This window comes from Scardinius erythrophthalmus (assembly GCF_964197995.2).
Source record: "Scardinius erythrophthalmus genome assembly, chromosome: 24".
NCBI classification, from domain to species: domain Eukaryota; kingdom Metazoa; phylum Chordata; class Actinopteri; order Cypriniformes; family Leuciscidae; genus Scardinius; species Scardinius erythrophthalmus.
Window position 1 is genome coordinate 20,506,149 of NC_138244.1, and position 27,615 is coordinate 20,533,763.

Here is a 27,615-nt window from a genome sequence, read left to right on the forward strand (position 1 = left end):
AAAGATCTTCACCCTCTATTCAAATATTATGAATAAATTTTTTTTGAAGGTTTTATTAGCATTTTACGTAGTTGTGCTTAAAAAGGTAAAGCATCCTACCGGCATGCGTTCGTACAGCACCATGCCAAATTAAAGGTTTACAGTAACGAATGCGACTGTTAACGCATAATTCATAGCAACCCAAGATTTATTTAGTGTATATATTTATTTAGTACAATAGCAATGGTATTACAAAACATTCAGTGGCACATGCTACTCAAATACATGTGCCACAAACTGACAACATGTTCGAAAACAATATTACTGACTTTAATGAGCTTAATTTACATTTAAAATATCACTAAATTAGGCTATTCATTTAAAGCTGCAATCCGTAGTTTTTCCTCTTTGTCGCCATCTTTGTTCGAAATCTGCAATATAGTTATTCGCGGAATTATCAACTTTACGTGGGTTGTGCCCCGGCACGGCACAGAATCCAATGTTTTGAGGAGAATGTGCGGTTGCACCGGTGTGGATACTGTCATTTGCAATCACAGATACTACTTTTTGGAAGTATGACCAAGAATTTTCACCGGAAAATGTAATCTGAACAAGTAAGTAACATCCACTTTTTTGTTCTGACCAACTAAGGGGGAAAAAGCGTTGCAGTAAATCGCACTGATTAAAGCTAACAATCGCTTATCATATCACGTCAAAATTGATAAGTTTAATTATATCAAGTGCTGTGAGAAAAGGCTATAAATCTTAATCTCCAACATTATCACAAGCAATATAGCCTACTAGCCGAGACTCCTTCTTTATGTGTACAGATGTGACGTAATGACGCAAAGACATGCTCGAATTTCCCGCTGAAATCCACCAGTACCACTGGAATTAAAAACATTATTACAAGCTTACCGTTTTGAATGGCAGATCCAGAAAGGTTCAAACCCCTGATCTATATAGAATGATTATAGATTATAGTCATTATATAGATCAGTGGTTCAAACAACTATCACCATGGCAACTGGAGATTCACCCGTTGTAAAATGCAAAAGACTTCGGAGTGGCTACAGAAAAAAAAGAGACTGTTACCCAGTGTTCATTCATGTTATTAAATTGTATTTTTCTTCTAAAAAAATAAAAGTTAAACCACTGGTTTTATTAGTTTTATTTGGTCCATCATTTATGCTAAATCACAGTAATGTACAGACACTAACTGTAATTTCACAGTTAAATCACAGTAATACGATGGATATCATAATTACTGTGAAGTCACAGTATACAGCTGTCATTTCACAATTATTTACTGTGATAGAGTAATAAATGTGACAGTAACTTACCGTTAAAGTCATGCAACTGGTAACCTGCAATTAACTGTAAATTTACAGTCAAATAATTAGCAGTAAAGATTAAACAGGTCATGAACACGTCAAAACGAATGGGGCATTGAGATGTAATCATGTAATGTAATGTAATCATCATGCACTCATTCAGAAAGACAAATGTTCATAAAGACAAATGCAACACAATTAAAAGTATTCCTAATATGTTGGACCTGAAACATGCCTTCACAAGGACCATAAGAGCTGCGTTTGTGATGTTTGAGTTGAGGGAGGTGCGACAATTGAAAGGGGCTTTTGGATGTTTGAAAATATGCTATATTTTTGGAATTCCGCTTGGTGCCACAGAAAATACATACTTCACCTTTAAAGAAAGATAAAGAACACTTTACCTTAATCATGTTTCAGATGCTGTTTTCATAGATGCCACCATTCGTGTCATATGGTCTTGACTAACCAGCTCTCTCCTTAATAACGTGTACAGAATGCAGTGATGTGATTAGGGATCCAACTAGGGCTGCACGTTTTCAAGTTTTTCATTAACCGTTAACCGAGGCCCTTAGCGGTTAATACTCGGTTAACCACAGTGTGCGCGCCGCAACCCCGAGATAGGCGTAATTTGCGGGTGGGAATGTCCCCAGCACCACTATTTTCTAAGGTCGATATTGTCCCCACCACTTTTGAAACATCTCGCGGGATGAATAACGTTACCAATACAAATAAAAAAACACATCTCCAGTTAACTAGCAGAGCATTCATTTCGTTCGTTTTTTTTTTAGGCGATCTAGCGCTGAAATATTTTGTTTTTTAAGTGATCAAAGTGCTCGTTACCGCTGCGATCGAGAAGGGTCTTGTAAAACGTGCTGAGGTAATATTAATTCGTGGCCACGAAACAATTCACCTGAATATTCACCAATTCACACACACACGAAAAAAAAAAGGAATAAAAAGATGTACGAGAATAGTCGGCCTTCACTGAAGAGCTATTTTCACTAGTGAGAAAAACAGTTTAATAATTATTAATTCGTGGCCACGAAATAATTCACCTGAATATTCACCAATTCACAAAAAATAGGTCTTTAGCATTCACTAATTAATAATATCAAAGTCTGTTTTTTGGCCACGTTGTAATTCGTTTAATCAAAATGAGGGAGGGAATTAGTTCAACGTGTCCACGATTTATTAAAACGAGGGAACAAATAAGTCGTCGTAACAACTAATTATTAAGATCAGCGGACAGGGCGCATAAGAACAAGCAGTGAGAGAGCCCAGGCCGCGCGCGCGCGCACTCTCACCGCCTTCAAACAACACGAGCGCTGTATTGCTCTCTCTCCCTCGCGCATATCAACACAATAGTAAAAGGTCGGAAGACCGATTGTGTTTTATTGATTAGTAGTTTGTTCATATAAAGTGTTTGATTAGCAAGTACATGTTTAGGAAATGCATAATACAAAATGTATGGGTTAATGTAACGGTAAACGCATGCGCGGGTAACTGCTGGGGTAAAGCTGTGGCTCTGCAGACAGATATTATTGTGCTGCGATCAGTAGCGCGGATACTATGTTTGTTTCTGGCTCGCGCACAGCCTTCACTCTCGGACGCGCGCTTTCTTTCTTTCTTTTGCTTCATATTAGAAAACTGGTCTAGCGGTCTCTGGTGGTGCAAAAATGTATTACAACTAAATTAACCGAGCAAAATGTTTCACTCGGTTACGCAATTTTTAACGGTTAATCGGTTAACCGGTTAACCATGGACACCCCTAGATCCAACTAAACGCCCAATGTTAGAGCAGATGTTACAACATGAATGGATTAAAAATGATCTGGAGAAGTTCAGGAGATTCACTCAATCAGTGATTTCAGGTGTGAGGAAGTGTAACAGACAGAGTAGGATTATTATCATTTATCTTCAGTTCTGGATTATTTGTAGTGAGGTTTTCAAATTTGTGTTCATTGTAATGTTCTTGTTATAGTCAAGTCAAGTCACCTTCATTTATATAACGCTTTATACAATACTCACAGTTAAATAACACTCTTGCTGCTAATCTAGACTCTTTTGCTCCTCTGAGGTCAAGCAAGGTTACTTTTGCTCGCTCTGCTCCTTGATGGGATAATGACAATCTGCGCACTAAGAAGTAGGGCTGCACGATTAATCGTATTTTAATAGCGATAACGATATCTGCCTCTCTCGATTCATTTTAAATAATCGTCACAATATGTGCCCAGCTCGTTATTTTCCTGAAAATTTGACATTTGTGTTATCTAGCATTGATGTTTATGGTTGCCAGATGTTCAGAAACATTGCAAGATTGCGTCCTATGTTCAGTTTTCCTGTAGCAGAAAAGCTGATCAAAATAAACTATTACGCCCTTTTAGCCAGAGTTTCTAAAGCCACACTAAACAAGCTCCAATATGTACAAAATTCAGCCGCAAGGATCTTATGGGTCCAGGAGATGTGATCATATTACTCCAGTTTTGGAATCCTTGCATTGGCTCCCACTCAAGATCCAAATTGATTTTAAGATTATGATGATTCTCACATATAAGGCATTGCACAGCCTGGCACCACATTGTTTAACAGAACTGTTACATCCCTATAATCCTAATCGCAGACTGCACTCCTCACAATCGAACTTGCTGGTCGTTCCTCAAACACACTTAATAACTTTGGGTGACACTTTCTGAGGCTTTCTCTTCCAGTACTGTATATATCCTTTGAATAAATGCTTTCAAGGAATACAAAAGAAGAAATGCTTTTAATTGAAACGTTCTAATTTTGAGCTTCCCGAAATAAAACCATTTAGAATTTCTATCTTGGTTGCAAACTACAGTACATTGTAGAGCCTGTATTAAACATAACACTATAGTAAATGTGTCACGTGCCGAAGACGACAAGTCAAAAGTTCCAATACAAACTTTTACTCACAATATAAATTAAACTGGTACAACTATACATCAAAGACAGACATAAGGTACACACACTTAACAACATAGATCAGCCAATGAACAAGGTAACACAAAGGGCTTAAATACATATAGGGAAACAGATCAGGGAAACGAGACACAGCTGACAAGACTAAGGAGGAAACAGGTGTGACAGATGAACTAATGAGGGTTACCGTGGAAACAAAGTAGTGGCGGGAAAACGAAAAAGACATGTGACTAATGAAAACAAGACTCAAGGCTTGTTCGACTTGAACCAGCGATGCACAGACCTAATCGCTGCTTTCTAATCGCTCTCGCGGTACCTTGATGTCATTCACCGATCGGTCTGTGCAGCGCCAGTTCAAGTCGAACAAGCCTTCAGACAGAACACAACTGTGACAAAATGAGACTAAAAAAATTAGATAATAATAATAATAATTTAATTAGGTGTGTGACACCCCTATTGGTTAATTAGGTTAAAGAAGCTATTATTGTATTATTAAGCCGAAAGTATACTTCGATTTTTTAAACGCACAGTGGAACGCACAGCCTTGCAAAGTATACTTCTTTTGACTCGTACATGCAGGCTACACAGGCATTCAACACGTGCAGCTTTGCGCAATCTCTTGCCATGAGTTACAACCCATGTAAATATCTTTGCATTCTTTCATGCTATAGTGTTGTACAAATAAGGCAACTTACTGAACCTCTTCTCACAATCTCTCGTCTATGTAGGCCTGCATTGTCGCTGTAGCTTGCATGCGTTCCAGTCTGTTCTGTTTATGCAGTTTTTCTTCAACTACCTTGTAAATCGTCGCCCCCCAGGCACGGTTACCACCTTGTGGATAAATTAATTGTGCATGTGCAACCTGCGCGTACAAAGCACTCTTCCGATGACATAGTACGCTGAATCTCGCATATGTGTAAAAAGTGAAGTATACTATAGATTTAGATTTAAATTTAATCTTGAAGCTTATAGGAATAATACCCAAAAACAAATAAAAATTCTGTCATGAAACTCTAGATGGCACAGGTTGATAGCGTAAAGGTGCACTAAGCGTATTCTGAGAAACGCTGTTGAAAGTGGATCAGACCGAGCACCAAAACACACTACTAGCCAATCAGCAGTAAGGGGCGTGTCCACTCATGAGGGGGGAGGTCCACTATGCGCCACTCACGCATAGCGTGTACGTGAATTTGGGGGTGGAGCTATCAAGATCAGGGTGTGATCCTTTTGGGTAGGGGCGTGTTTGTTTTGGTGATTTCAAATATCAACAGCAATTCTCAGAAATCGCTTACTGCACCTTTAACACAATCTGCTTGCAATCACATCATTCTCTTTAGGACACAGCTGATTGGTTTCTGCTGTATCAGTACCCAATGAGCTGGCATGCTCAACCTTCAAATACTTGTGCATTTTCTGTAGTTGCAGAACGCTTTCAGGAACCCTCCACCTTTCGCTGCACCTGTATCTTTATGGCATGAACTAAATATGTAAGACTAGTCGTCTTACATGTCACTGTTTATAACACAGGGCGTTCATCCTTTGCTGGGCCGCTTTAAAAAAGAAATTGGCATAAATTAAGAGTATACCCACTTCTCCAAGCACCACTGCACTACTGTTGGAGTCCATTGTTTTATTCGTAATAATAACACAATGAAACATGCCAAATTGTGTGGACATAATTTTTGGTCGGGCTGTTATACAAAGAAATTATGAACATGCAAAAACAAGAGAAAACCTACGAAATTTTTATTGATAATGTTGCAGTCAATGTTTGCTTTTTTCTGTGCATGTCCAAAAAGTCATGGCACATGTAAATAATGTCGTTTTACATAATTTACATAAATACAAGATTTACATAATTTGGACGCAAATACTTATGCAGAGGCAGAAAACCTTTAGATGTGAGCTCAAAAAAAGAAATCATGATAAACTTTCAAACCTGTGTGTTGGTTCGTCCCATAACGGCTGCAGTACTGAACACGGCCACAGTCTACGCGCATGCGCAGTGAGATCGGCGAGCGGCGCTCAATGCTCGGGTTTTTCTCTCGCGAGGAAGGACGCCATTATCGGAATCCTCACAAACAACACGAGAATTCATCATTCACACGGTAATATAAACCATTCTGACACGCGACACCTCCAGCTCTCCGCGCGCGTCCAAAATATGGCGCTGTGCATTAAAGAAATAACAATTTTTCTGCTGTTTTCTTGTCAGCTGTGTCTTGCGTGCTATGAAGGGCACAAATGAGGCCTAGATGCGTTTCGCTGCTGTTGTTTTGAGCTGTTCGTTAGCTAGCCGAGGCTACATGAGCAGGTTAGCTGCAGTGTGCTAACTGGATTAAAGCACTGGCCCTATAATTAAACTGGTCAACGATTTGCGTCTTTACAATTAATGTTTTATGATTTTTTTTTAAATCCCGGAGCGTGCTTGTTTTTTGTTTGTCCAAACACTGAGTGCTTAACTAGAGTTGAACTAAATTAACCTAGTTATAATCTCAGCAGCAGTTTCATATTAATCGAGAATCATGCATGGAAGTTACATCGTAAAAGTACCACGATATGGACATGCCTTCATGCTATGGTGTGTTGAGCAAATATTGCAAGTAAATGTGGTAATCCATGCTTATAAAAAAAAGTACTATGGTACTACCTTGTATTTTGGATATATGAATATCAAATACCCTGGGACATGAATTTCAGTCAAAGTACCATGGTATTACTATACTATCATGCTACGATATCAACACGACTGTGCAGTGGTACCACAGGACTTTTTTACTACAGCAATGACTTTTCAGAATAGTTATTAAATTCATTTATATATTATATATTAATTCATTATATATATATAAACAAACATAAACTTTTTTTTATTCACTACAATACTAATATGTAGTATATATACGTAATATACACACCCACACCCGCATAGATATTATATATATATATTTATTATATATATATATATATATATATATATATATATATATATATATATATATATATAGACAAAATTTTACATTTCTATGAATCTAAACTATTTAGTGAGTATACATTTTTGGAGTTTTGCTCGAAATTTTATTGCCTAAAAATTGGAGTAATAAAAATTCATAGTGTAGGGACCCTGAACTATTTAAAAATGAAATCCATATCTTAAAGATGCTACTAGTAGGAATAGATCTGAAAGAGAATGTGTACCAGGCACTAGTTTATCATATTTAATTATTACTGTTTTTTGTTATATAACAATTATCATTATTAACATTTGTATTAAGTATTTATTATTAAATATTATTTTATTATTGTATCCATTAGAATTTTTTAGTTAAATATTATTTTAGTTAGATTATTTATTTAATAATGTACTTTTTTATTTAAATATTTATTTAATTATTAACTATTTAAATTATAAAAAAAGTTTTTTTAGTGTTTTTTTTAGTGTCTTCAACAAAATTGCAATTAATCCTTTGTGAAATGAAATAGGCCTATGCAACAAAATAAAATGGAAACAACAAGTGAGGTCACCTTCAGTACCACACCCCCCCTCAGGGGGTCCCAGCTGTCAGATTTATTATTTTTTTTTTTTTCTGCAAGGACACAATGGTGCCTGCAAAAATCCAATATTTTATCTTGTGGTGTCTTGAATATAAAATATATTAAAAACACTCTCTTTGAAAATGCAGAGTTTCTTTAAAAATGTATATTCCCTCCCAAAATAATAACGAATTAGCAAATAATTGATATCAGTGTTATTTTAGTATCGATAATATTTTTTTTTCATTTTAATTTTAAATCAAGTTTTAGTAATTTTGTTGTGTGTTTTTATCATTTTTATTAGTTTAAATATGTCTGTATAGTTTTTATTCATGTTTATTTTAGTTTTAGTTTAAGTTGTTTTAATACATCAAGTTAAACGTAATTTTAAAAAAAGAAATGTTGCTTAGGAAAATATCTGAAAAAAAAGGTTTTTATATATTTGAGTATATATATATATATATAAAACTTTTTTTAATGGTTTCAGTTGGCTATAATAACCCTAATTGATACAACACAAGCCACCCCAAGTTTACCAATGACATCTTTCTGAAATGCAGGTTTGAATGATGTCAGAGCAGGATTTGGTGGAGATAGTCCAGATCGCAGTGGCGGATTTGAATCATGAAGGACACCAAACAGGTCAGTCCTCCTCGAAATCAGAGAAACATCTGCGTAATGGGTCATGCTGGTAGTGTTTGTGGTATATATACCACCATATCGGTATCGGCCGATATATGTTCATTTATAATGTTATCGTTATCGGCCCGATAAGAAAATTCGGCTGATATCTTAAAGCTGATGAATAATGTATTATTTCCTTGAGCTGAGACACTTCACATGCACCATGATGGTTTTGATTTGCTTGAAATATGATTGGAATCACTTCAAAAAAGGAAAATACAGTTAAGTGCGGCATGTGCAGCGCAAGTCTGTTATATAAGCTACATAAAATTATAATGAGCACATTATAATTGTGTGCTTGGGACATGACTTTTAATGGTGAGACTTTTGTTTTTGTAATCCGGCGCTCAAAAGTCATATCAAATTTGGATTTAGATTTATCGGCCAATATATCGGTTAACGGCTATCATATATAAGGAGTCCTCGATTATCGGTATTGACCTAAATCGGTGCATCCCGTTTGTGATTTTCTGCTGTGCTTTTTTGACGAAACTAGATATCCTGGAGAATAATGAAGACGCTGATCAACCAGGAAGGAAACGAGCAAGGATTGAAATTAGTCAAGAAACAACTATTAAGGTAGCGTCTTAACATTGTCAATAGAGATGATCAATTCATCTGGTACAGAATATAAACAGCTTATATAAGCATGGACTTTGCAAAAATCTTGTTTTTTTCTGTATTTGTCTATGCATGCGCTCCTAGTCGATGCTGATATCCATCAGTCAGGCGATCTGCCAGCGGCTGGACAGCATGGAGGCGAAGCTGCAAGTTCTTGAGGCCACCTGTCGAGGTTTAGTGGAGAAGCTGGACATAGTGATGGGGAAAAACCAGTTGAACATCCAGGTACCCATGGTGTCAGGGTCCCCTTTTGGAGCCACTCAGACCTGCGACAAAGTACGCTGGTAAGTGGGCCGTAGAGGATGCCGGGTGTTTTATAACTGACTGTTTTTTTCCCATTTATTGAAGATGTTTGGCCTTTCATTTGGGGGGTTAATTCAAACGATAAACTGATGAAAACAGTTAGTGGTGAAATGTCATAGAAAAAGTGGGAAATCAAGTACAGTTGCTCTTTATATGGGATTATAGGATGATCTGCGTGACTGAAAATGCTTCAAATGCACTTGTTAGCTAAAATTCATAAATTATCATCTGATTTTCTTCATGACCGTACTTTGAAAAAATGAGATATCATGCTGAAGTAAACTACAAAAATATGAATGTATAAATATTTATTAATATGAATATGTATTCATGTAAAAATATATTCATAAATACGTTTTATTTTACCATTTTAAATAAATGTTTATTATTAAATGAATATAATTATTAGAAACTTTTTTCAGTCATGCATTTTATCTTGTGATGGATTAAAATAAACACTTATATGAAAACTTTCCTTGAAAATCGATAGATTTTTTTATAACATTTTGTATCTCCCCAATAATAATCATGGCAAATTAGAACATTAGTGGACTTTTTTAGGGATTGATATTGTGGTGGCAAACAAAATTCTATCACTGAATAAGAGACAAAGATTTCCAATAGTCTTTGATGAGGTTTATTTTCTTGCAAGAAAAGGCCAGCAGTCGTACACTAGGCTCGTTCCCATTACAGATTTGCACAAAACTTTATTTTTTCTTCTAAATGTCGACAAAAAACTATTGCGATAAGTCATTCCAAAAATCATGACAACAGACTTTGGTAGGTTTATGTATATCTCAGCCACCGCACTGGCCATTATTATTAATCGAATGAGACTTATGTGTGTTATCCAATCATTAATGGCAAGGAAAGACCCTTATACTTGAGAGCAGCACATATGAGGTGTTTCTGGGTGTTTCTCTGCTTCGAGGTCTTGATTGTGGCATTTCTTTGAGGTTTAGAATCCAGTATTCCTGTAATTCTTTTGTCTTTTATGAATTTAATAAAGAACTCTGTCTCGTCTTCTGTCCAAACATACCGCGTCATCTATACGTCAGGTGACCTGTAAATGCGCAAAAACTGTTTCCATTGCAGTTTTGTGAAATATTTATTTTCCGAATTGCCTGAAAACCCCCCACCTCATGCGAGCGTAAAAACGTTTTTGAGATAAATGTGAGTTTTTGCGAAATTGACGTGTTTCCGTTGGGCGTATTTTCAATTCGCAATTTCAATTTGCGCAATTTGAATGGTAATGGAAACACGGCTAGTCACACAGAGTGGCTGCAGAGTGTGACAGTGAGGGGAGGGCATCCTCCCTCTTTAATAGTTTTGACTCCCAGAATGTTATCTTTCTAGGCCAATGATGGTGTTTTCAACCATACTTGGAACATTCTCAGACTTGTTCGTCATATTTTATCCTTGAGTGGAGGCCCTCCTGTCTCTCGTTTACCATTCCAATACAAATCCACACACATCTTAAAGATAACATTTCTTCCACAATATCAAAACGTTGTTGAATCCAGTTCAGAATAATTCACATCAAATGAGAACACTAGAAATGAATGCCAAAATAATGTAACAAATGCCTTTAAGATCATCAACAAAGGATATTGGAAGCTTTTTCTACTCCCTATTAAAAGTTAATGAGCACAGTTATTTTTTCTTTCCTAACTCTATACAATTTTATGGTTAGGTGCATTTTATTATGTTTTATTTTATTATTTATTATTAGGGATGCACATACTTTAGTATTCTGTCCAATACTGAAAAGCTGATCTTTCTTTTTTTTTCCCTTGTCATGCCGGATTCTCATATATGCTATATATCAATATATTGAGCATATATATTATATTTGTGTCGCCACCCACCAGTTGAGAACCACTGATATGAAGTGTTCAGGGATTATGAAGATGGTAACAGTGAGTCTTTGCTCTCAGTGTTGTTCCCCAGACAAACGTTATAGTGAGTGGAGACAGGCCGAAGACGCGGGAGGAAACTTCACCACGTGCATCGGACTCTTTAGAGAACCTACTCAGCAAGTGAGAACAGATTGTGTTTTTTATGCATGCATGAAATAGAAATGTCTCCTGTGTATGCAAATCTATGCATTATGCATGCAAATATACTAAGAAGCTGATTTCTGGATCTGTCGCACAGCTTCTCACAGTGAGGACAAGCTCCCGGTGTAATGGCGCTTTATTTTTTTGTTGCAGTACCGTTGGGCGAGGAAGGCAGAAAACCATAGTGCTGAAGGTTCCAGTCCATGAAGAGATTCAGGATGATCAGGAAAGCGGTTCTGAAACGAGCGATTCGGTGTCCAACAGCGGCCAGAATCAGAATACCAACAACGTAACGCTCATCACTCTCAACTCAGAGGGTAAGATTCACAAATGCGTTGTGTTTTGAGATTGGTTTGTACAAGATGTTTAGGCAAGACATATTGAAGGTAAATTTAGCAGAATTTCATTATTGGTCGGCTCCTGCGTCAGCATCACACGCATGTGTCACGGTGCTCACGTGAACAGTGTCAGAGACTGACATGGAAGAGAAAAATTGTTGAATAAAGTCATTATTTTTGTTTGTTTTTGCGCACAAAAAGTATTCACGTCGCTTCATAACATTAAGGTTGAACCACTGTAGTCACCAGGGCTGTCAAAATGGCTGAAAAGCTAAATTTCTTTCTTAAATATTATCAAAATTCGAATTATATTCGAATTCTTGAGGCAATTCTTAATGTCAGAGGAAAAAAGTACTGTATTGTCTCCTATGCCCACAAGAGGGCGTCAAAAACCAGACGGTCAACTTGATCTGAAGTTAGTGGCGAGCTTTTTTTTTTTTGGACAATGTTTCCAGCTGATGAAAACACATGCTCAGCTCTGATCGATGTGCAGGTATGGTCAAGTGTGTCGTTGCATGATTTTTGCCACCAACTGGGAGGGTTTCCGTCAGCAGTTCGCCTTTTCCCACCATTTTTCTAATTAACAACGCAGCCGCAGCGCGCTGTATACTGGATAAGCTAACAAAAACAAACAGTGCCAGTTACGTCATCATCATGTCTTGCGCGCCTCCTGACCACTCTTGACAATTAGAATGTGTATTTTTATTTTTATTTGACGAATATTCGAAATTCACATTTTTATTTGATAGCCTTATTAGTCACATGGACTATTTTAACGATGTCTTTACTACCTTTCTCGGCCTTAAAAGTTTTTATAACATTGCAGTCTATGGGGGGGTCTTACGGGTTTGGAATGACATGAGTGTGACCAATTAATGGAAGAATTGAAATTTTTGGTGAACTATCCCTTTAACAAGAGTAGAATATTAAAAAAGAATTCTTAGAACAATTTGGTGTTTACTCAATACTGTTGTTAAAAGTTCATTTAATCTGTATCTCAACTCAAGCAGTACTTTACTGTCAAATGTTAATTTCCAAGAAATAAATGTAAAATCCCTCCAGTGCTACCAAATCAGGTGCTGGCGCCTCCATCTGTTGAACTTAGTTGCACCGGTGCTAATGGTAGTCTGGTCAAATGGTAGTCTGGAGCCCTGCATTTTATAGAGAATTTGATTGGACAAAAACTGGTGTAGTGCAGGATGAGTCATCGATCTTATGAGTCTGTTATCCAGAAGAGAAAGACTGTAAATTTGAAATCTACTAAAAGCTAATTTTGTCAACGTTAAGAAGTGCACTAGCACATAAACGTCCTCAAAGCTAACACACTTGAACTAAAAGCCACCAAAAATTCCAATTTTGATTTTATGGCGTCTTTTAAAGGATATAATCTTTAGAAGCCAATGGGAACCATTTGTTCTGAGTTCAGCACAAACACGGCCTCACAAGAAGAGCAACCAATTTGAACAATTATTGAAAAGGTTTGAAGACATGGAAATCTTTGAAATGCGTCTGCACAAATAAGATGATCACGTGTGTTTTCATGTGTTCTGTCTGTGTGTGGTGGGGTGACTTTAAAGCATGGAAATGTAGCGCAAAAAAACTTCAGGCTTAGTTAGTGATATCAAAGTGTACTCAACTAAAGCAACATTTGATGATTAATAATATAAACGTGTTTTGACTATCCACTAGTACTCCCTCAACACATTAAAAAAGTGTTACATCAACAATGTGTCTTGTGTAAGCCGCCTGGCTGTAAGTGATTCACGGATGTATCTTTTGTCTGGAGGAGGTCTGGGTTTAAAGGGTTTGTTTTGATTGCTTAACTTCTGCTTTTGCTTTTCTTATTATTTGACTGGGTTGTTTTGGAGTGGAGTCTGGGTTAGCTTGGTTAGTTCAAAGACGTTCCTCTGCAAATATTCACTCGTTCTCAGCTGTTTGTGATGATATTTAGTCGACGAATGGTACATTTTGTTCTTAAAAGGCATTGCTTTTGTTTGTGTTGTGTTGTTTTCCTCTGGCTTTAACCTCATCCATGGTTTTGATGTAGGGGACTGGGGTAAAATGTGTCATCCCTTTAAACTAGCGAACTGTGCATCATTTTTGTCGTGACCATCTATTTAAAAAGTGGAAATTTTTTACAGCTGCCTGTGATTGAGAGATTCACATGGGAAAAAAGTTTTTTTTTTTGTGTGCATGGTGTAAAATAAATTATGTAGATTATTCTTTTCAATTCTTTTCTGTTCCATCAATTACCGGTAATCGCGATTAATCTCATCTAACATAAACATTTTTGTTTACTTAATATGTGTCCATATATATATAATGTGTGCTGTGTATACTGTATACACACATACACACACACACACACACACATACACATTTATACATGTATAAAATATAATAATATATATGCACACGTAAAAAAAAAGTATGTTATATGCGATTAATCGCGATTACCGGTAATTGATTGGACAGCACTAAATTGAATAGAATAGAATAGAATAGAATAGAATAGAATAGAATAGAATAGAATAGAATAGAATAGAATAGAAGAAATACAAGTGGCCATCTTATACAGCTGCCTGTGATGGAAAGATTTACATGGGAAAAAATATTTTGTTAAGGTAGAAATGTGTATTTGCTTGAAAATGGATAATAAATAAACAATATATTAATATTAAATTAAATTAATATTAGAAACACAAAAAGTTGATCATTGTTTCACTACATCCATCTTGGGTTTACGGAAATGCAAATATATTATTAACATTATAATGCAAATATATAATCTACATTCATATTATTTATTTTGTAAACCGCAAATAAAATAAATGTAAATCGTCCACGCATTCCTAAACTTACCTCTTGACCTGAAATCATTTACTCCCTAACATCGTTTTTACACTCACGCTTTGACAATCCATGATAAACTTTAACCGACCCTCCATAAATCCTGCCAGCTATAGCCAAAGCAATGTTTGGCATGTATTACACATACAAATATTTAACAGAAATGCCAATTAAAATAGTTTCTGAGACGAAATATGCCACAATATTTTTTCTTGAACTCATTCCTGGATATGTAATATTTCGATTCTTAGTGTGAAGAAGAAATGTTATGGTCTTACTGTTAAACTTCAATCAACATTTTTAACCATGCCAAATTCTTGTCCATATAAAGACAGCGGTGTAGGCCAGTAATGCTGTTGTGAAGTGTTTGTTTGGTGAGCCAGCAGGGGACACTCTTGCATTTGCTTCGAGGCGTCGAGGGGCATGTTCTCACACCCTCCACAGATATTTGGGATTAGTGCTCGGCTAATGTTGAAAACAATGGCTGATAACATATGTTCCCACTCCAATCCTGAATATGTTGTTATGACCTTGTGAGAGTCATGTATTTTGACATAGATGTTTCATTATATCTACCACAGTGATCAGCAGGCTAGATCAAACTTTTGGTGTAATATAATATACTACCTTATTAAATAAAATACTAATTTGCCTTAATTAGGCAAATTAAGGCAAATTTGCATGGGTGCACCTTCCTAAAATATAAAGGCAGCTAGTAGCTACATATTTTTATGTGTTAAGACATTTATACTGTGTGAGAAATATTGTAAGAGTAATATTATGAGGACGACATGTTTCCAGAGTTAAATAATTGGCATTTATATTCTAACTGCACTAAAACTAATGCAAATTAAAATATAATTAACAAAATTAAAAATATAATCTGGAAAAAGTATAATTTTGCATATCCTTTTTACCCATTATTAGCAGTGTTATTTTACTTTTATTAATATATCTGCTTTTAAATTCTCTGCTTTTTTTTCAGTTTTATTTTAGTTTTTAGTATTTTTAGTATTTTTTTTTTATATATTTTTTTAGCTTTCATTTCTTTTTGTTTTAGTCTTAGTAATTTTAGTACTTCAACACTTTTATTTCAGTTATTGCCAAGGCAACAATTCCATCTGTCGTTTAAGTAAAAACATTTTTTTTTTTTTTTAGTTTACTGTAACAACAATGATTATTAGATTACAGTTAGATAATTAAAAAAACATTTTCAGTTAAAATGCTTAAATAATAAGCATTAATATTCTTCCAGAGCCGCTTTACAGACCATAATGCCATAAAACCCTCAGTTAGCAAGCTGAAGGCAAGGTAACATTTCACAAAAATTTTACCTTAAAAGGCACAAAAACTAGACACAAAAATACTTATACACTAATACATTTTGATCAATAGAATAAAATAAGTGTTTATCAATTCAATTCTCAAATCAATTCTCAAATATTGTATGGGCCTTCTGGCACCCCCTTGTGGCCCCAGTTGGTCCCCGGACCCCAGTTTCAATAGCCCTCATCTACTTTCCTTCACAAGTACATGCCCAGATAAATACAATGTAAGCCCTTCTATGTATTTTTTTTTCTTTTGTCATGTTTTATCCTATTTAAGGCCCCCAGTGAGCTGTTGGTCCACATTAAAATATAGTCTGATTAGTATTATACATAGAGTTACTCATATTCAGCATCCTCTCATTTAATCAAAAAGCGTCATAGTTACATGACTATAAATTACAGTGGCAAGTTACCTGTTAACAAGTGAATACTGCGTACGTTTGGAAAAACATTTTTGTAATGGCAACATGCGTCTTTCTCTTCCCTCCATAGAGGACTATCCAACAGGAACGTGGCTCGGTGACGAGAACAACCCTGAGATGCGCGTGCGCTGCCCGGTGTCTCCAGCAGACATGTTGCACATCAGCACCAACTGTCGCACGGCGGAGAAAATGGCCCTGACGCTGCTGGACTACCTGTTCCACCGCGAGGTGCAGGCCGTCTCCAACCTCTCCGGCCAGGGCAAGCACGGCAAGAAACAGCTGGACCCCCTCATGATCTACGGCATTCGGTGTAAGTCCAATAAAAGAGCAACTAAGTGTGATTTACAATCTGTTGACCGACTGATTAACAATTCTTTATGTTGTTGTATGAGCAGCCGGTCAGTAAACACACTAATTTAGGTATTTTGTGTGTCTATATAGTAGGGAACTATGCGATTTCGGATGCAGACATTGCATTGTATGCTTTTGAATCACTGAAAAGAATCAGTTCATAAGAGTCATTTATTTGGGAATCTAATTACACTGATTGCACTGCGTGGTTTTGATTCACTCAAAAGAACCACTTCATAAGAGTCATTAGTGTGGGTATCGGACCACACTTGTCGATGCTGTAAGGTTTCGATTCCTGGCTAATAATACAATTAATTTGTTTAGGAATCAGACTACACTGGTTGTGCTGTATGTTTTTGATTCACTAAAAAGAACTGGCTAATAAGAGTCAATTCATTTGAGAATAAGGTTAAAAATGATTGCTCTGTGTGGTTTTGATTCACTAAAAAGAGCCAGTTCAAAAGAGTCATTTTTGGGGAACCTGATTACACCAATAGCACTGAATGGTTTTGATTTGCTAAAAGAACTGGCTCATATAAGATTGATTTGTTTAGGATATGGACCACACTGGTTTTGCAGAATATTTGTAATTCAATGAAAAGAATTGAAAATCATTCAGTTTTTTTGTTTGTAATTAACCAGTTTTGAAGCCTATCTGTTCCAAACCCTGTCTGTGACAAATCAGGTCTTTGATCGTATAAGTTCAGTTTATGTGAGTCAGTTTAATTCAGTTTTGTCCTGTCTAATTCAAATAATTTTAGTACTCAAGTAGCTCATCTGCGGTTCTGCCTCATCCTCGACACCAGACAAGTATTCTCCCCACATGAGCTAATTAGTAAGGTCTCTAACCGCTCCTCTCATTCACAACAAATCTCTGTCACATCAGTATGTTGGTCAATTCCAGCAACAAGCCGTAACATCGTAAAATTATGTATACGAGGAATGTTACGTGCAGTTTTGCACTAACAAACCCTATTTGACAGCGGCTAACGTGAATTAGGTTAGAGCTGTTTGTTTACATGTTCATTTCTCCTTCAAAGTGCAAATAGTTTATTTGTTTGCAGCATAATCGCATGGCTAAATATTACGTCAGTGTTTCCTCCCTTATTTCCTCACAGATTATATCATGGCTGCAATGTTCTGTATTTCAGTGTTTTGGTCAATTGCCCATTTTCTTTTGCAAACATTACTACCTTATTTATGTGCGCTAATTGCTAAAAACAAGAATTAGACAAAATTCTGTATATTTAATAAGCAGCTTTGTTCACAACACATTACAAGCTTTTCAAACATGGTTGCTAACTGCTAGAATATGAATCAGAACTGTTTTTATTTGTTAAGCAGCAGAGTTTCATGTTTGTTTGCATACTTTACAATACTATGCTAACCACATATGCACTAATGTTAGAACATGAATTAGAAAAACTACTGTTCTCAATGTTTTGGTCAATTGGCCATTTTTATTAGCAAACATTATTTTTAAGCATGTGTGTTAACTGCCAAGAACAATATCTTGACAAAATTATGTATATTTAATAAGCAATACCAACCAACCAAACTTGTAATATTTGTTAAGCTGTATCATTTAGTTTTTTGTTTGCGTACTTTACAATGCCATGCTAAGTACATGTGCGCTAACTTTTAGAACATGAATTTTAAAATCTTCTCTAATAAGTAGCAACTATTCACTTGCATATGTTACCATATCATGTTTGCTAACTGCTAGACCATGGATCCTAAAATTACGTCAGTGTTTCATTTCATTATTTCCTGACACATTTTAGCATGATTGCAATGTTCTGAATATCAATGTTTTGATCAAATGGCCATTTTCATTTGCAAACATTACTGTGTCATATACACTCACCTAAAGGATTATTAGGAACAACATACTAATACTGTGTTTGACCCCCTTTCGCCTTCAGAACTGCCTTAATTCTACGTGGCATTGATTCAACAAGGTGCTGAAAGCATTCTTTAGAAATGTTGGCCCATATTGATAGGATAGCATCTTGCAGTTGATGGAGATTTGTGGGATGTTCATCCAGGGCACGAAGCTCCCGTTCCACCACATCCCAAAGATGCTCTATTGGGTTGAGATCTGGTGACTGTGGGGGCCATTTTAGTACAGTGAACTCATTGTCATGTTCAAGAAACCAATTTGAAATGATTCGAGCTTTGTGACATGGTGCATTATCCTGCTGGAAGTAGCCATCAGAGGATGGGTACATGGTGGTCATAAAGGGATGGACATGGTCAGAAACAATGCTCAGGTAGGCCGTGGTATTTAAACGATGCCCAATTGGCACTAAGGGGCCTAAAGTGTGCCAAGAAAACATCCCCCACACCATTACACCACCACCACCAGCCTGCACAGTGGTAACAAGGCATGATGGATCCATGTTCTCATTCTGTTTACGCCAAATTCTGACTCTACCATCTGAATGTCTCAACAGAAATCGAGACTCATCAGACCAGGCAACATTTTTCCAGTCTTCAACTGTCCAATTTTGGTGAGCTCGTGCAAATTGTAGCCTCTTTTTCCTATTTGTAGTGGAGATGATTGGTACCCGGTGGGGTCTTCTGCTGTTGTAGCCCATCCGCCTCAAGGTTGTGCGTGTTGTGGCTTCACAAATGCTTTGCTGCATACCTCGGTTGTAACGAGTGGTTATTTCAGTCAAAGTTGCTCTTCTATCAGCTTGAATCAGTCGGCCCATTCTCCTCTGACCTCTAGCATCAACAAGGCATTTTCGCCCACAGGACTGCCGCATACTGGATGTTTTTCCCTTTTCACACCATTCTTTGTAAACCCTAGAAATGGTTGTGCGTGAAAATCCCAGTAACTGAGCAGATTGTGAAATACTCAGACCGGCTCGTCTGGCACCAACAACCATGCCACGCTCAAAATTGCTTAAATCACCTTTCTTTCCCATCCTGACATTCAGTTTGGAGTTCAGGAGATTGTCTTGACCAGGACCACACCCCTAAATGCATTGAAGCAACTGCCATGTGATTGGTTGATTAGATAATTGCATTAAAGGAGAACTTGGTAACTTTTTTAACTTAATAAAACTGTCTAGAAATCATTCGGATGGTTAAACAACCAGTTCTGGTGATATTGGTGACTTTCCCCGCTCCCCCCAGCGTTCCCAGGCGGAAAACCAACCTTGCAACTTGGGGACTACCGTCCCGGCAAAATAGAAATTGGAAGGTCTCGTGAGAAGTGAGAACGAGAACGAGCGCGAAACACGAATTGCTTTACGGCAATTCGACATAAACACACACGCATGTATGATGTATTACCAGATTACCCACCTCGGTAGACATAGCTCCACACGATACAGTTGGCTTGCTCCGATCAAAACAAACGCACATGAGCAGCGGTAGAGAGGGGAAGGAGGCCGCCGCAAGAGTTTTTTACGACCGCGTTGTGAAATAAACGCCCTCCCACAGCTGTAGGGGGAGCTCGTGGGGAAAACATGCGACAACAAAAGGGAAAATCAGCGAAGAAGTGACCAGAGTTCGCTAGAGTTGCCGAGTTCTCCTTTAATGAGAAATTGAACAGGTGTTCCTAATAATCCTTTAGGTGAGTGTATTTAAGCATGTGTGTTAAAGGAACACTCCGACTTTTTGGAACTTTAGCTTATTCACAGTATCCCCCAGAGTTAGATAAGTCCATACATACCCTTTTCATTTCTGTGCGTTCTGTAAGTGTTATTTGACGCACCCACCGCTAGCCTAGCTTAGCACAAAGACTGGATGTAAATGGATAATGGTAGCATACTAATCCCAATAAGTGACAAAATAATGCAAACATTTTCCTATTTACATGTTGTGATCTGTATAGTCACAGCGTGTACAAATAACAAGGCTATAATAGACAGAGACCATTTTTAATCGTATAAATACTGGGAACTATATTCTCACTAGGCGTAGGAGCACAGCTACTTGGGCGGAGTGGCTACTTGGGCGGAGTGATTAGCGCAGCACACGAGACGCCCTGTTGTTGATTTAGCTGTGCTCCTACGCCTAGTGAGAATATAGTTCCCAGTATTTATACGATTAAAAATGGTCTCTGTCTATTATAGCCTTGTTATTTGTACACGCTGTGACTATACAGATCACAACATGTAAATAGGAAAATGTTTGCATTATTTTGTCACTTATTGGGATTAGTATGCTACCATTATCCATTTACATCCAGTCTTTGTGCTAAGCTAGGCTAGCGGTGGGTGCGTCAAATAACACTTACAGAACGCACAGAAATGAAAAAGGTATGTATGGATGGACTTATCTAACTCTGGGGGATACTGTGAATAAGCTAAAGTCCCAAAAAGTCGGAGTGTTCCTTTAACTGTTAAAAACAAGAATTCAAAAAATTCTGTATATTTAATAAAAAGTTGTGTTTTCATCAAACAACCTTTGTTCACAACACATTACAACATTTTTAAACATGGTTGAATAGAATATGAATGTGATTTTTTTATTTTTTTTTTATTTGTCAAGCAGCGATGTTTCGTCTTTGTTTGCACACTTTACAATACCATGCTAAGTGCACGTGCGTTAACCGCTAGAACGTGATTTCGAAAAACTTCCCTATATTTAATAAACAGCAATGTTTTAGTCAAATGACCATATTCATTTACATACAGTATGCAAGATATTTATGATGTGCAAAGAAAGAGCCACAATGACTTCCCCGATTGCTGCAACTTCCATTTATATTAACGGAATTTTGCACCGCCACATGAACCCATGTATGGAAACGCTGCTTTATTCACAAATGTTTTATGCGATATTCCATTTTTGCTCATAAATTAAATTCACAACTTTGGATGGAAACATAGCTAGTGTTTTGCACTTTGTTTCATGACTGATTTTGTCATGGTATCAATGTTGTGAATGTCTCTGTCTATGTGCAACCAGGTCACCTGTTCTACAAGTTCACCATTACCGAGTCCGACTGGTACCGTATCAAGCAGAGCATTGATTCCAAGTGTCGAACCGCTTGGCGTCGGAAGCAGCGAGGACAGAGTTTGGCCGTTAAGAGTTTCTCACGACGGACCCCCGCCTCGCAGAACAGCTCAGGTATGGACCCCTGCACCCTTCCCCGCCAATTTTGTCTCTTGCGAAACTTACAAGCCCTGTTTCTCTTTGATTTTGATGCTAAGTGTCTAGGCCCAGCTGGTTTGTGTTCAATTGAACATAAACATATGCTGAGAGCGAGTGAGTGTGTGTGCGAGAGAAAATACGCAGTTGTCGTACCATGTGCTAGTTGGCCATCGAATTAGCTATGTGTATAACCTCGTGTCCATTTGTGCAAACGTCGTGTACATTACACGCACATGCACCCCCATGTGTTTATTTGCACACTCATGTTTGTGTGCGAGAGAAAAACTCTGACTGATGTTTCCTCAACTAACAGATGGTTCTAATCTCAGGACAACGCCTCACGTCCTGTCCCTTCCTCTCAGAGATTCACAGGCCTTCACCTTTGACACATTTCGGACTAACACAAATATCCTGTATTGGTTCTCTCCACAATGGTCCATACACTTACGATTGCTTCACCTCCTTCTGTTGTCCATGTCCAGCTGGAATAGGCCTCCCTGTGTTTGATTAAGTGTTTAGCTTATGAACAAGCCAACTGGTGCTCAGCCTTCTTTCAAACCAAAATCGAAGTGTTAGGAACATGTGGACTATGAAAGGAACAAAGTGTTTCCGTAAAATATCTCTGTTTTAATGTGCAGGCATGGAGAAAATAAGCTGCAAACCCTGCTGTAGCTTGCAAAATTCTGTATATATTTTGAAAAATGCTTTTGCTTTTTGCATTTTTAAAGGGTTGCTTCACCCAAAAATGAAAATTCTCGAGGTATCGCACACCGGACGCGCACTTTCTCAGTTTATGGCCAGAAATATTCTTATGTTTAAGGACATTATGAAATTAAGATAATGGGCCCTATCTTGCACCCAGCGCAATTGACTTTGTACACCGACGCATGTATCATTCCAATTTTGCACCCGCGCACAGCAGACTTTTCCCTCCACAGATGCACGTTGGTAGATTAGGAATGAACTTGCGCTCCCGGGGGCGGTTCAGCGCAAAGAGGAGGTCGTGTTCCGGCGCAAACGTTCCCTGATGCTATTTTGCAGGTTTAGAAAACAATGCGCGTTGCGCATTTTATTCATATGCTATTTTAAGGGCGCATGCTTGGCCATAATCAATGTAGCGTGTGCACAACGCCCATGCACTTTGCTTATCTCATCTACACAGACGCAGCAGTTCTCATTTTTAGAAAACCAAAATTATTGTATTTAGAAAATACATTATTACAAGGAAAAATATTAACACATGAGGGAAATCATTGTTGTGTCCATGAAGATGTGAAAAAATAGGCATAAATCAAGCTTACACATTTACCCAAATTTTTATACGCCTGTTTAACTGAAGCTAATTTGGGTGGGTTTCTCCCATCCCCATACAATGTCACTTCTCTGTGTTTTACGGCCCTGACGAGAAAGTCGGTCTCCTCGGCTGTGAACCGCTCCTGGCAAATCCGCCGTTATAATAGCAATCCGCCATGGAACAAGCGCGCCTGCTCTTAAAGGGAATGTGAGATGTCGCTCTGATTGGTTTATTTCACGTTACGCCCAAACCACACCTATGAGTAATGAAGCTCTTCAGACCAACACATTTTAGATTTGCGTCGGGCGCAAGAGTCATTTGTCTCGCCGGTATAATAGCAACAGCGCCCGAGACCCACCCACAAAGTTACTTGCGTTTCGCGCTTGATACTTGCGTTTCAGATCGTTAAAATAGGGCCCAATGTCTGTACTATGTTATGATTGTACTGTACAATTAAATACAATAGTTGCTGAGTCTGTGATCTGAACACTTTACCTCAGAGCATCCGTTAACTGAATGAATTGAGAACATCACCTGAAAATCCGATAACATCAGCAATTCTCATTCAAGCAGCTGATTTCTGTAAATAAATGTAAACTTAAATGTATATTGCAGCACAGGGTGAAGTCATTTACAATGATTTGAGACTAATATAATGTAAATTTAATATAAAACTATGTAAATTCCGCTCTGTGTCGCGGCAGGATTTAGGTCCTTGAGCCGTTGCTGGGCGCTGCGGACAGACGCCGAATCACACTCTAAATTAACATGATGTCGATATTTCATGCTTTGAATATCACGATTATCGTCAACACCGGTATATTGCGGTACCCCTAATGTGCACCAATCATTAGACCATGTATCTGACAAAGTTCTTTATTTGAATAAGCGGTAATGTTTTTGGCCATTTACATTTGAAAACATTACCATATTTTTTTATGTGTGCTAACTGCTAAAAACAAGAACTCTACAAAATTCGGAATATTTATTGGGTAGCTGCATTTTTTTGTTCGCCGACATTACCATACCACGTGTTCAAAGATGGTAGCTAACTGCAAGAATATGAGTCTGAAAGAAATATTTATTATTTATTAAGCAGCGACGTTTGGTTAAAATTACTGTCTTTGTTTGTTTGCACATTTTACAATACCATGCTGACTGCTAGAACATGACATTTTTTGAAAAACGTCTCTACATTCAAATTAGAAGCCGTGTTTTTGTCAAATGACCATTTTCGTTTCCAGACTTTACCAAATTTCTAAAGCCTGTTTTATACTTCTGCGTCGAACTGCCGCCGTAGCTACGTCGTAGGCTTTTGTGTAGCGCGCGTACCCTACGGCGTACCCTGACGTGCACCTCTCCAAAATGTAACAACGCGTCAATTCTACGCGGACACAAGCGCGGTGATTGGTCTGCCAGAACCCCTCCCTCGGGGTTTCACATGCTCCCTAGGTGCGCGTCAACGCGGACAACGACACAGAAGTATAAATTAAAACCAACACGTTGCCTACGGCGTATAGGCTCCGGCGTAGGTCCGACGCAGAAGTATAATGAGGCCTTAAGCATGTATGTTAACCGCTAAGCCATGGATCTGATCAAATCTGTATTTATTTTATTTAAACTATCGTTTCTGTCAAACAACAATATTCCCACACTGTACGATAATTGTTGTTGTAGAATTATCAAAGCTGTTTATAAAAAATAAAAAATAAAATACATTCGTTAACATTACCATACCATTTTTGTTAGCATGTTTGCTAACTGCCAGGCTACAAATCCCATAGAAATGCATGCGTAGATGCCACATTCGACCGCTCCTGAGTCAGACATGTCGATGCGTCGGCCATCTTGGAATGGTTAACATGATGCTGTTCATCACTCACACTAACAAATGCAGCCCATGGCTGTAAAAACCACCAAGCTATAAATTCCAGATAAAATGGGGTCACCTTTCAGAGGTGAGAATGTGTGGGTTTGTGTTTTTATGTATAACTCAATATGCAATATCCAAATGCAGAATTATTACATTAATGATAAACTAAAAGCTGTGAAAATCATCTGCTAATGTCTAATGCAAATATAGATATTCATACATGTGAATAACTAGGTTGCAGATGAACAGTCAACTTGTTCTCGAGTGTTTATGAACCTGATTTGACCTTTTCAATATGGCGGACGTCTTACCCATTGGAAAACAAACACTAATGAGGCATCTATACATATTGACAAATCCAACAAAATGCTTTGTTTAATAAGCTGCAGCATTTTTATCAAAAAACCATCTTCAGATACATAATCATACCATTTGTTTAACTGGCAAAAAATAATCATCAAACACAGTTGTTTTTGTTGTATTTGGGCATTGCTAAACTGCAATTTGATAGCAGCCAAGAAGTAAAAACTGGCAAGCTAAAGGACAAATTGGTCTGGAGATCTTTCAGATGCATAAAATTGAATCCGGTTTACTTTTCAGCCGCAACCTAAGAAAGACTCAACATAGTCTCTGATCACATTTTGTCTGGGGAAACTAACAGAAGGGCAGTGTCACATTTTGTGCTTTTTCCTCTAAGTAACGTTAGCCTGCTAATATGCCCTTCGCTATGATTTAAAATCTCTTCAACTTTGTAAATGAATACCCGCACCATTTTTCCAGAGACAATTTGACGACCTTTAATCAGAAATGCGGTGAGCGTGTGTTTTAAGCATCTAGGCTGTTGTAGCGTGTCAGCAATACTCGTTGTTTAGACTAAGGGGTTGGGTTTACGTACAGTTTTAGGGCATGAGTGTGTTTGGGCTGCTAGGTCGAGAGCCCTTGTTGTGTATTTTGAGATCATTTACGCCGTATAAACATGCTCTAATCTGGCAGATGCACTGGATCACATCCAAGAGCAGTCGGAAGGGATTTTCCTCAAGTTCAGGGTGTGTGTATGTGAACTTTTTCGCTTCTCTCTGTCTGTGAGAACCTTGTTTATCATGTGTTCTCTTCTACTTTTGTTTGGGTTTGCACATTTCACATTCGTACAAATTCAGCAGAATATGTGAATGCCAAAAGGCGTTTGTCTGATAACACCGAAATACAAGATTCGCTATGACCTGGAACAGACTGTGATCTCTCTCTCTTTATCTTCGTCTCACTTAAGCGTGTTTGTGTGTGTGTGTGTTTGGCAGTTACAGTTGAGCATCTTCTGTTATTGAAACCAGTTGTTTGACACGATTTGACCCAGTCTCTCTACTTTCTGGTTTGACCCACATAGTTGGACTGTGTTATAAACTTGTTTATGTGTGTCCTCGAACAGATGGAGTCTCGGCCGCAGAGACGTCGGCTCTCGAGACCTCTACCCAGCAGGCCTTGCACTACGCTCTGGCTGGAGCCACACAACAAGTCCAGATCCACCGTATTGGAGAAGACGGACAAGTGCAAGTTGTGAGTATAGTTATGTCGTAATCCAAAAGGCCAACCCACATGAAAATATATATTAAATATCCATCCATCCATCCATCCATCCATCCATCTTTATCTCTCTCTCTCAAGTTCATCCGTCAAATCTTCATTAACCGACATTAGCTTTTAATTTTTAACATTTTTTTTTAACTTTCGTAAAGTTAACCCAAAGCTGAAGTTCTGCTAAAATGCCATTATTAATACAATTAAGTTATTTTTTTCAATTATAATTAATATAGCATATGACTCTGTACTTAATAATTATTTCATTTTATTATTTTATAATAATTCTTTTAATACCTTTACAATGTGAGCACAGTTTAAAGGGTTAGTTCACCCAAAATGAAATGTCTGTCATTAATTGCTCACCCTCATGTCATTCCAAACCCGTAAGACCTTCGTTCTAACGTCTTGGATTTTATCAAAAATATCCTAATTTGTGTTACGAAGATGAACAAAGGTCTTATGGGTTTGGAACGACATGAGGGTGAGTAATGACAGAAATTTCATCTTTGGGTGAACTATCCCTTTAAGGTACTTAGCCTTAAAAAAAGGCTATATACCTTGAGTTGGGGTGGACTCTTTTGGCCAGTATGCAAATAACAAAAAATGCCATAGCAACCACCCAGATCACCCTAGCAACCTTGCAACCACTGGTTGCCAAATTTTGCAATGACAACCACCACTTTTCTTCACAAAACACAAATATCTGGCTTAATTCACGCATTTGCAAGACCACACATCTTGTAACGTAATACATATATACCCGTTCATTTCAAATCTGTGTCTGCTGCGCAGACAAACAAATAAACACACTCAAACATCTTTTTAAAAGAAGGTCTGGGACTCCCTGAACTCTGTGTGCTTGAGTGCAAATACTCCGTGGAAAAGCCAATCCCCTGCAAGCATTTAATGGAGCTTTAGCAACAGAATTTCCGCTGTGCCCGATCATGCGGCCTCTTTTGAGAACCTAAACATGATCTCTGACTTTCACAGCTGCATGAGGTCATCTCCACCCCTACA

The 27,615-nt window shown here is 37.7% G+C and overlaps 1 protein-coding gene across 2 annotated transcripts in view; it reads left to right on the forward strand.

The window, feature by feature from the left end:
* Nucleotides 1-6,240: 6,240 nt before the first annotated feature.
* The window catches only part of banp (BTG3 associated nuclear protein), a 48,541-nt gene continuing 27,166 nt past the window's right edge, over nucleotides 6,241-27,615 (forward strand). For both annotated transcript variants that reach the window (XM_081356628.1, XM_081356629.1), the window contains exons 1-9: nucleotides 6,241-6,361; nucleotides 8,348-8,429; nucleotides 8,968-9,050; nucleotides 9,177-9,376; nucleotides 11,333-11,434; nucleotides 11,609-11,772; nucleotides 16,464-16,703; nucleotides 21,671-21,832; nucleotides 26,447-26,574. In XM_081356628.1, the coding sequence (XP_081212754.1) occupies nucleotides 8,354-8,429; nucleotides 8,968-9,050; nucleotides 9,177-9,376; nucleotides 11,333-11,434; nucleotides 11,609-11,772; nucleotides 16,464-16,703; nucleotides 21,671-21,832; nucleotides 26,447-26,574 (1,155 nt within the window). In that variant the 5' untranslated portion in view covers nucleotides 6,241-6,361; nucleotides 8,348-8,353. The remainder of the gene's footprint in view (nucleotides 6,362-8,347; nucleotides 8,430-8,967; nucleotides 9,051-9,176; nucleotides 9,377-11,332; nucleotides 11,435-11,608; nucleotides 11,773-16,463; nucleotides 16,704-21,670; nucleotides 21,833-26,446; nucleotides 26,575-27,615) is intronic.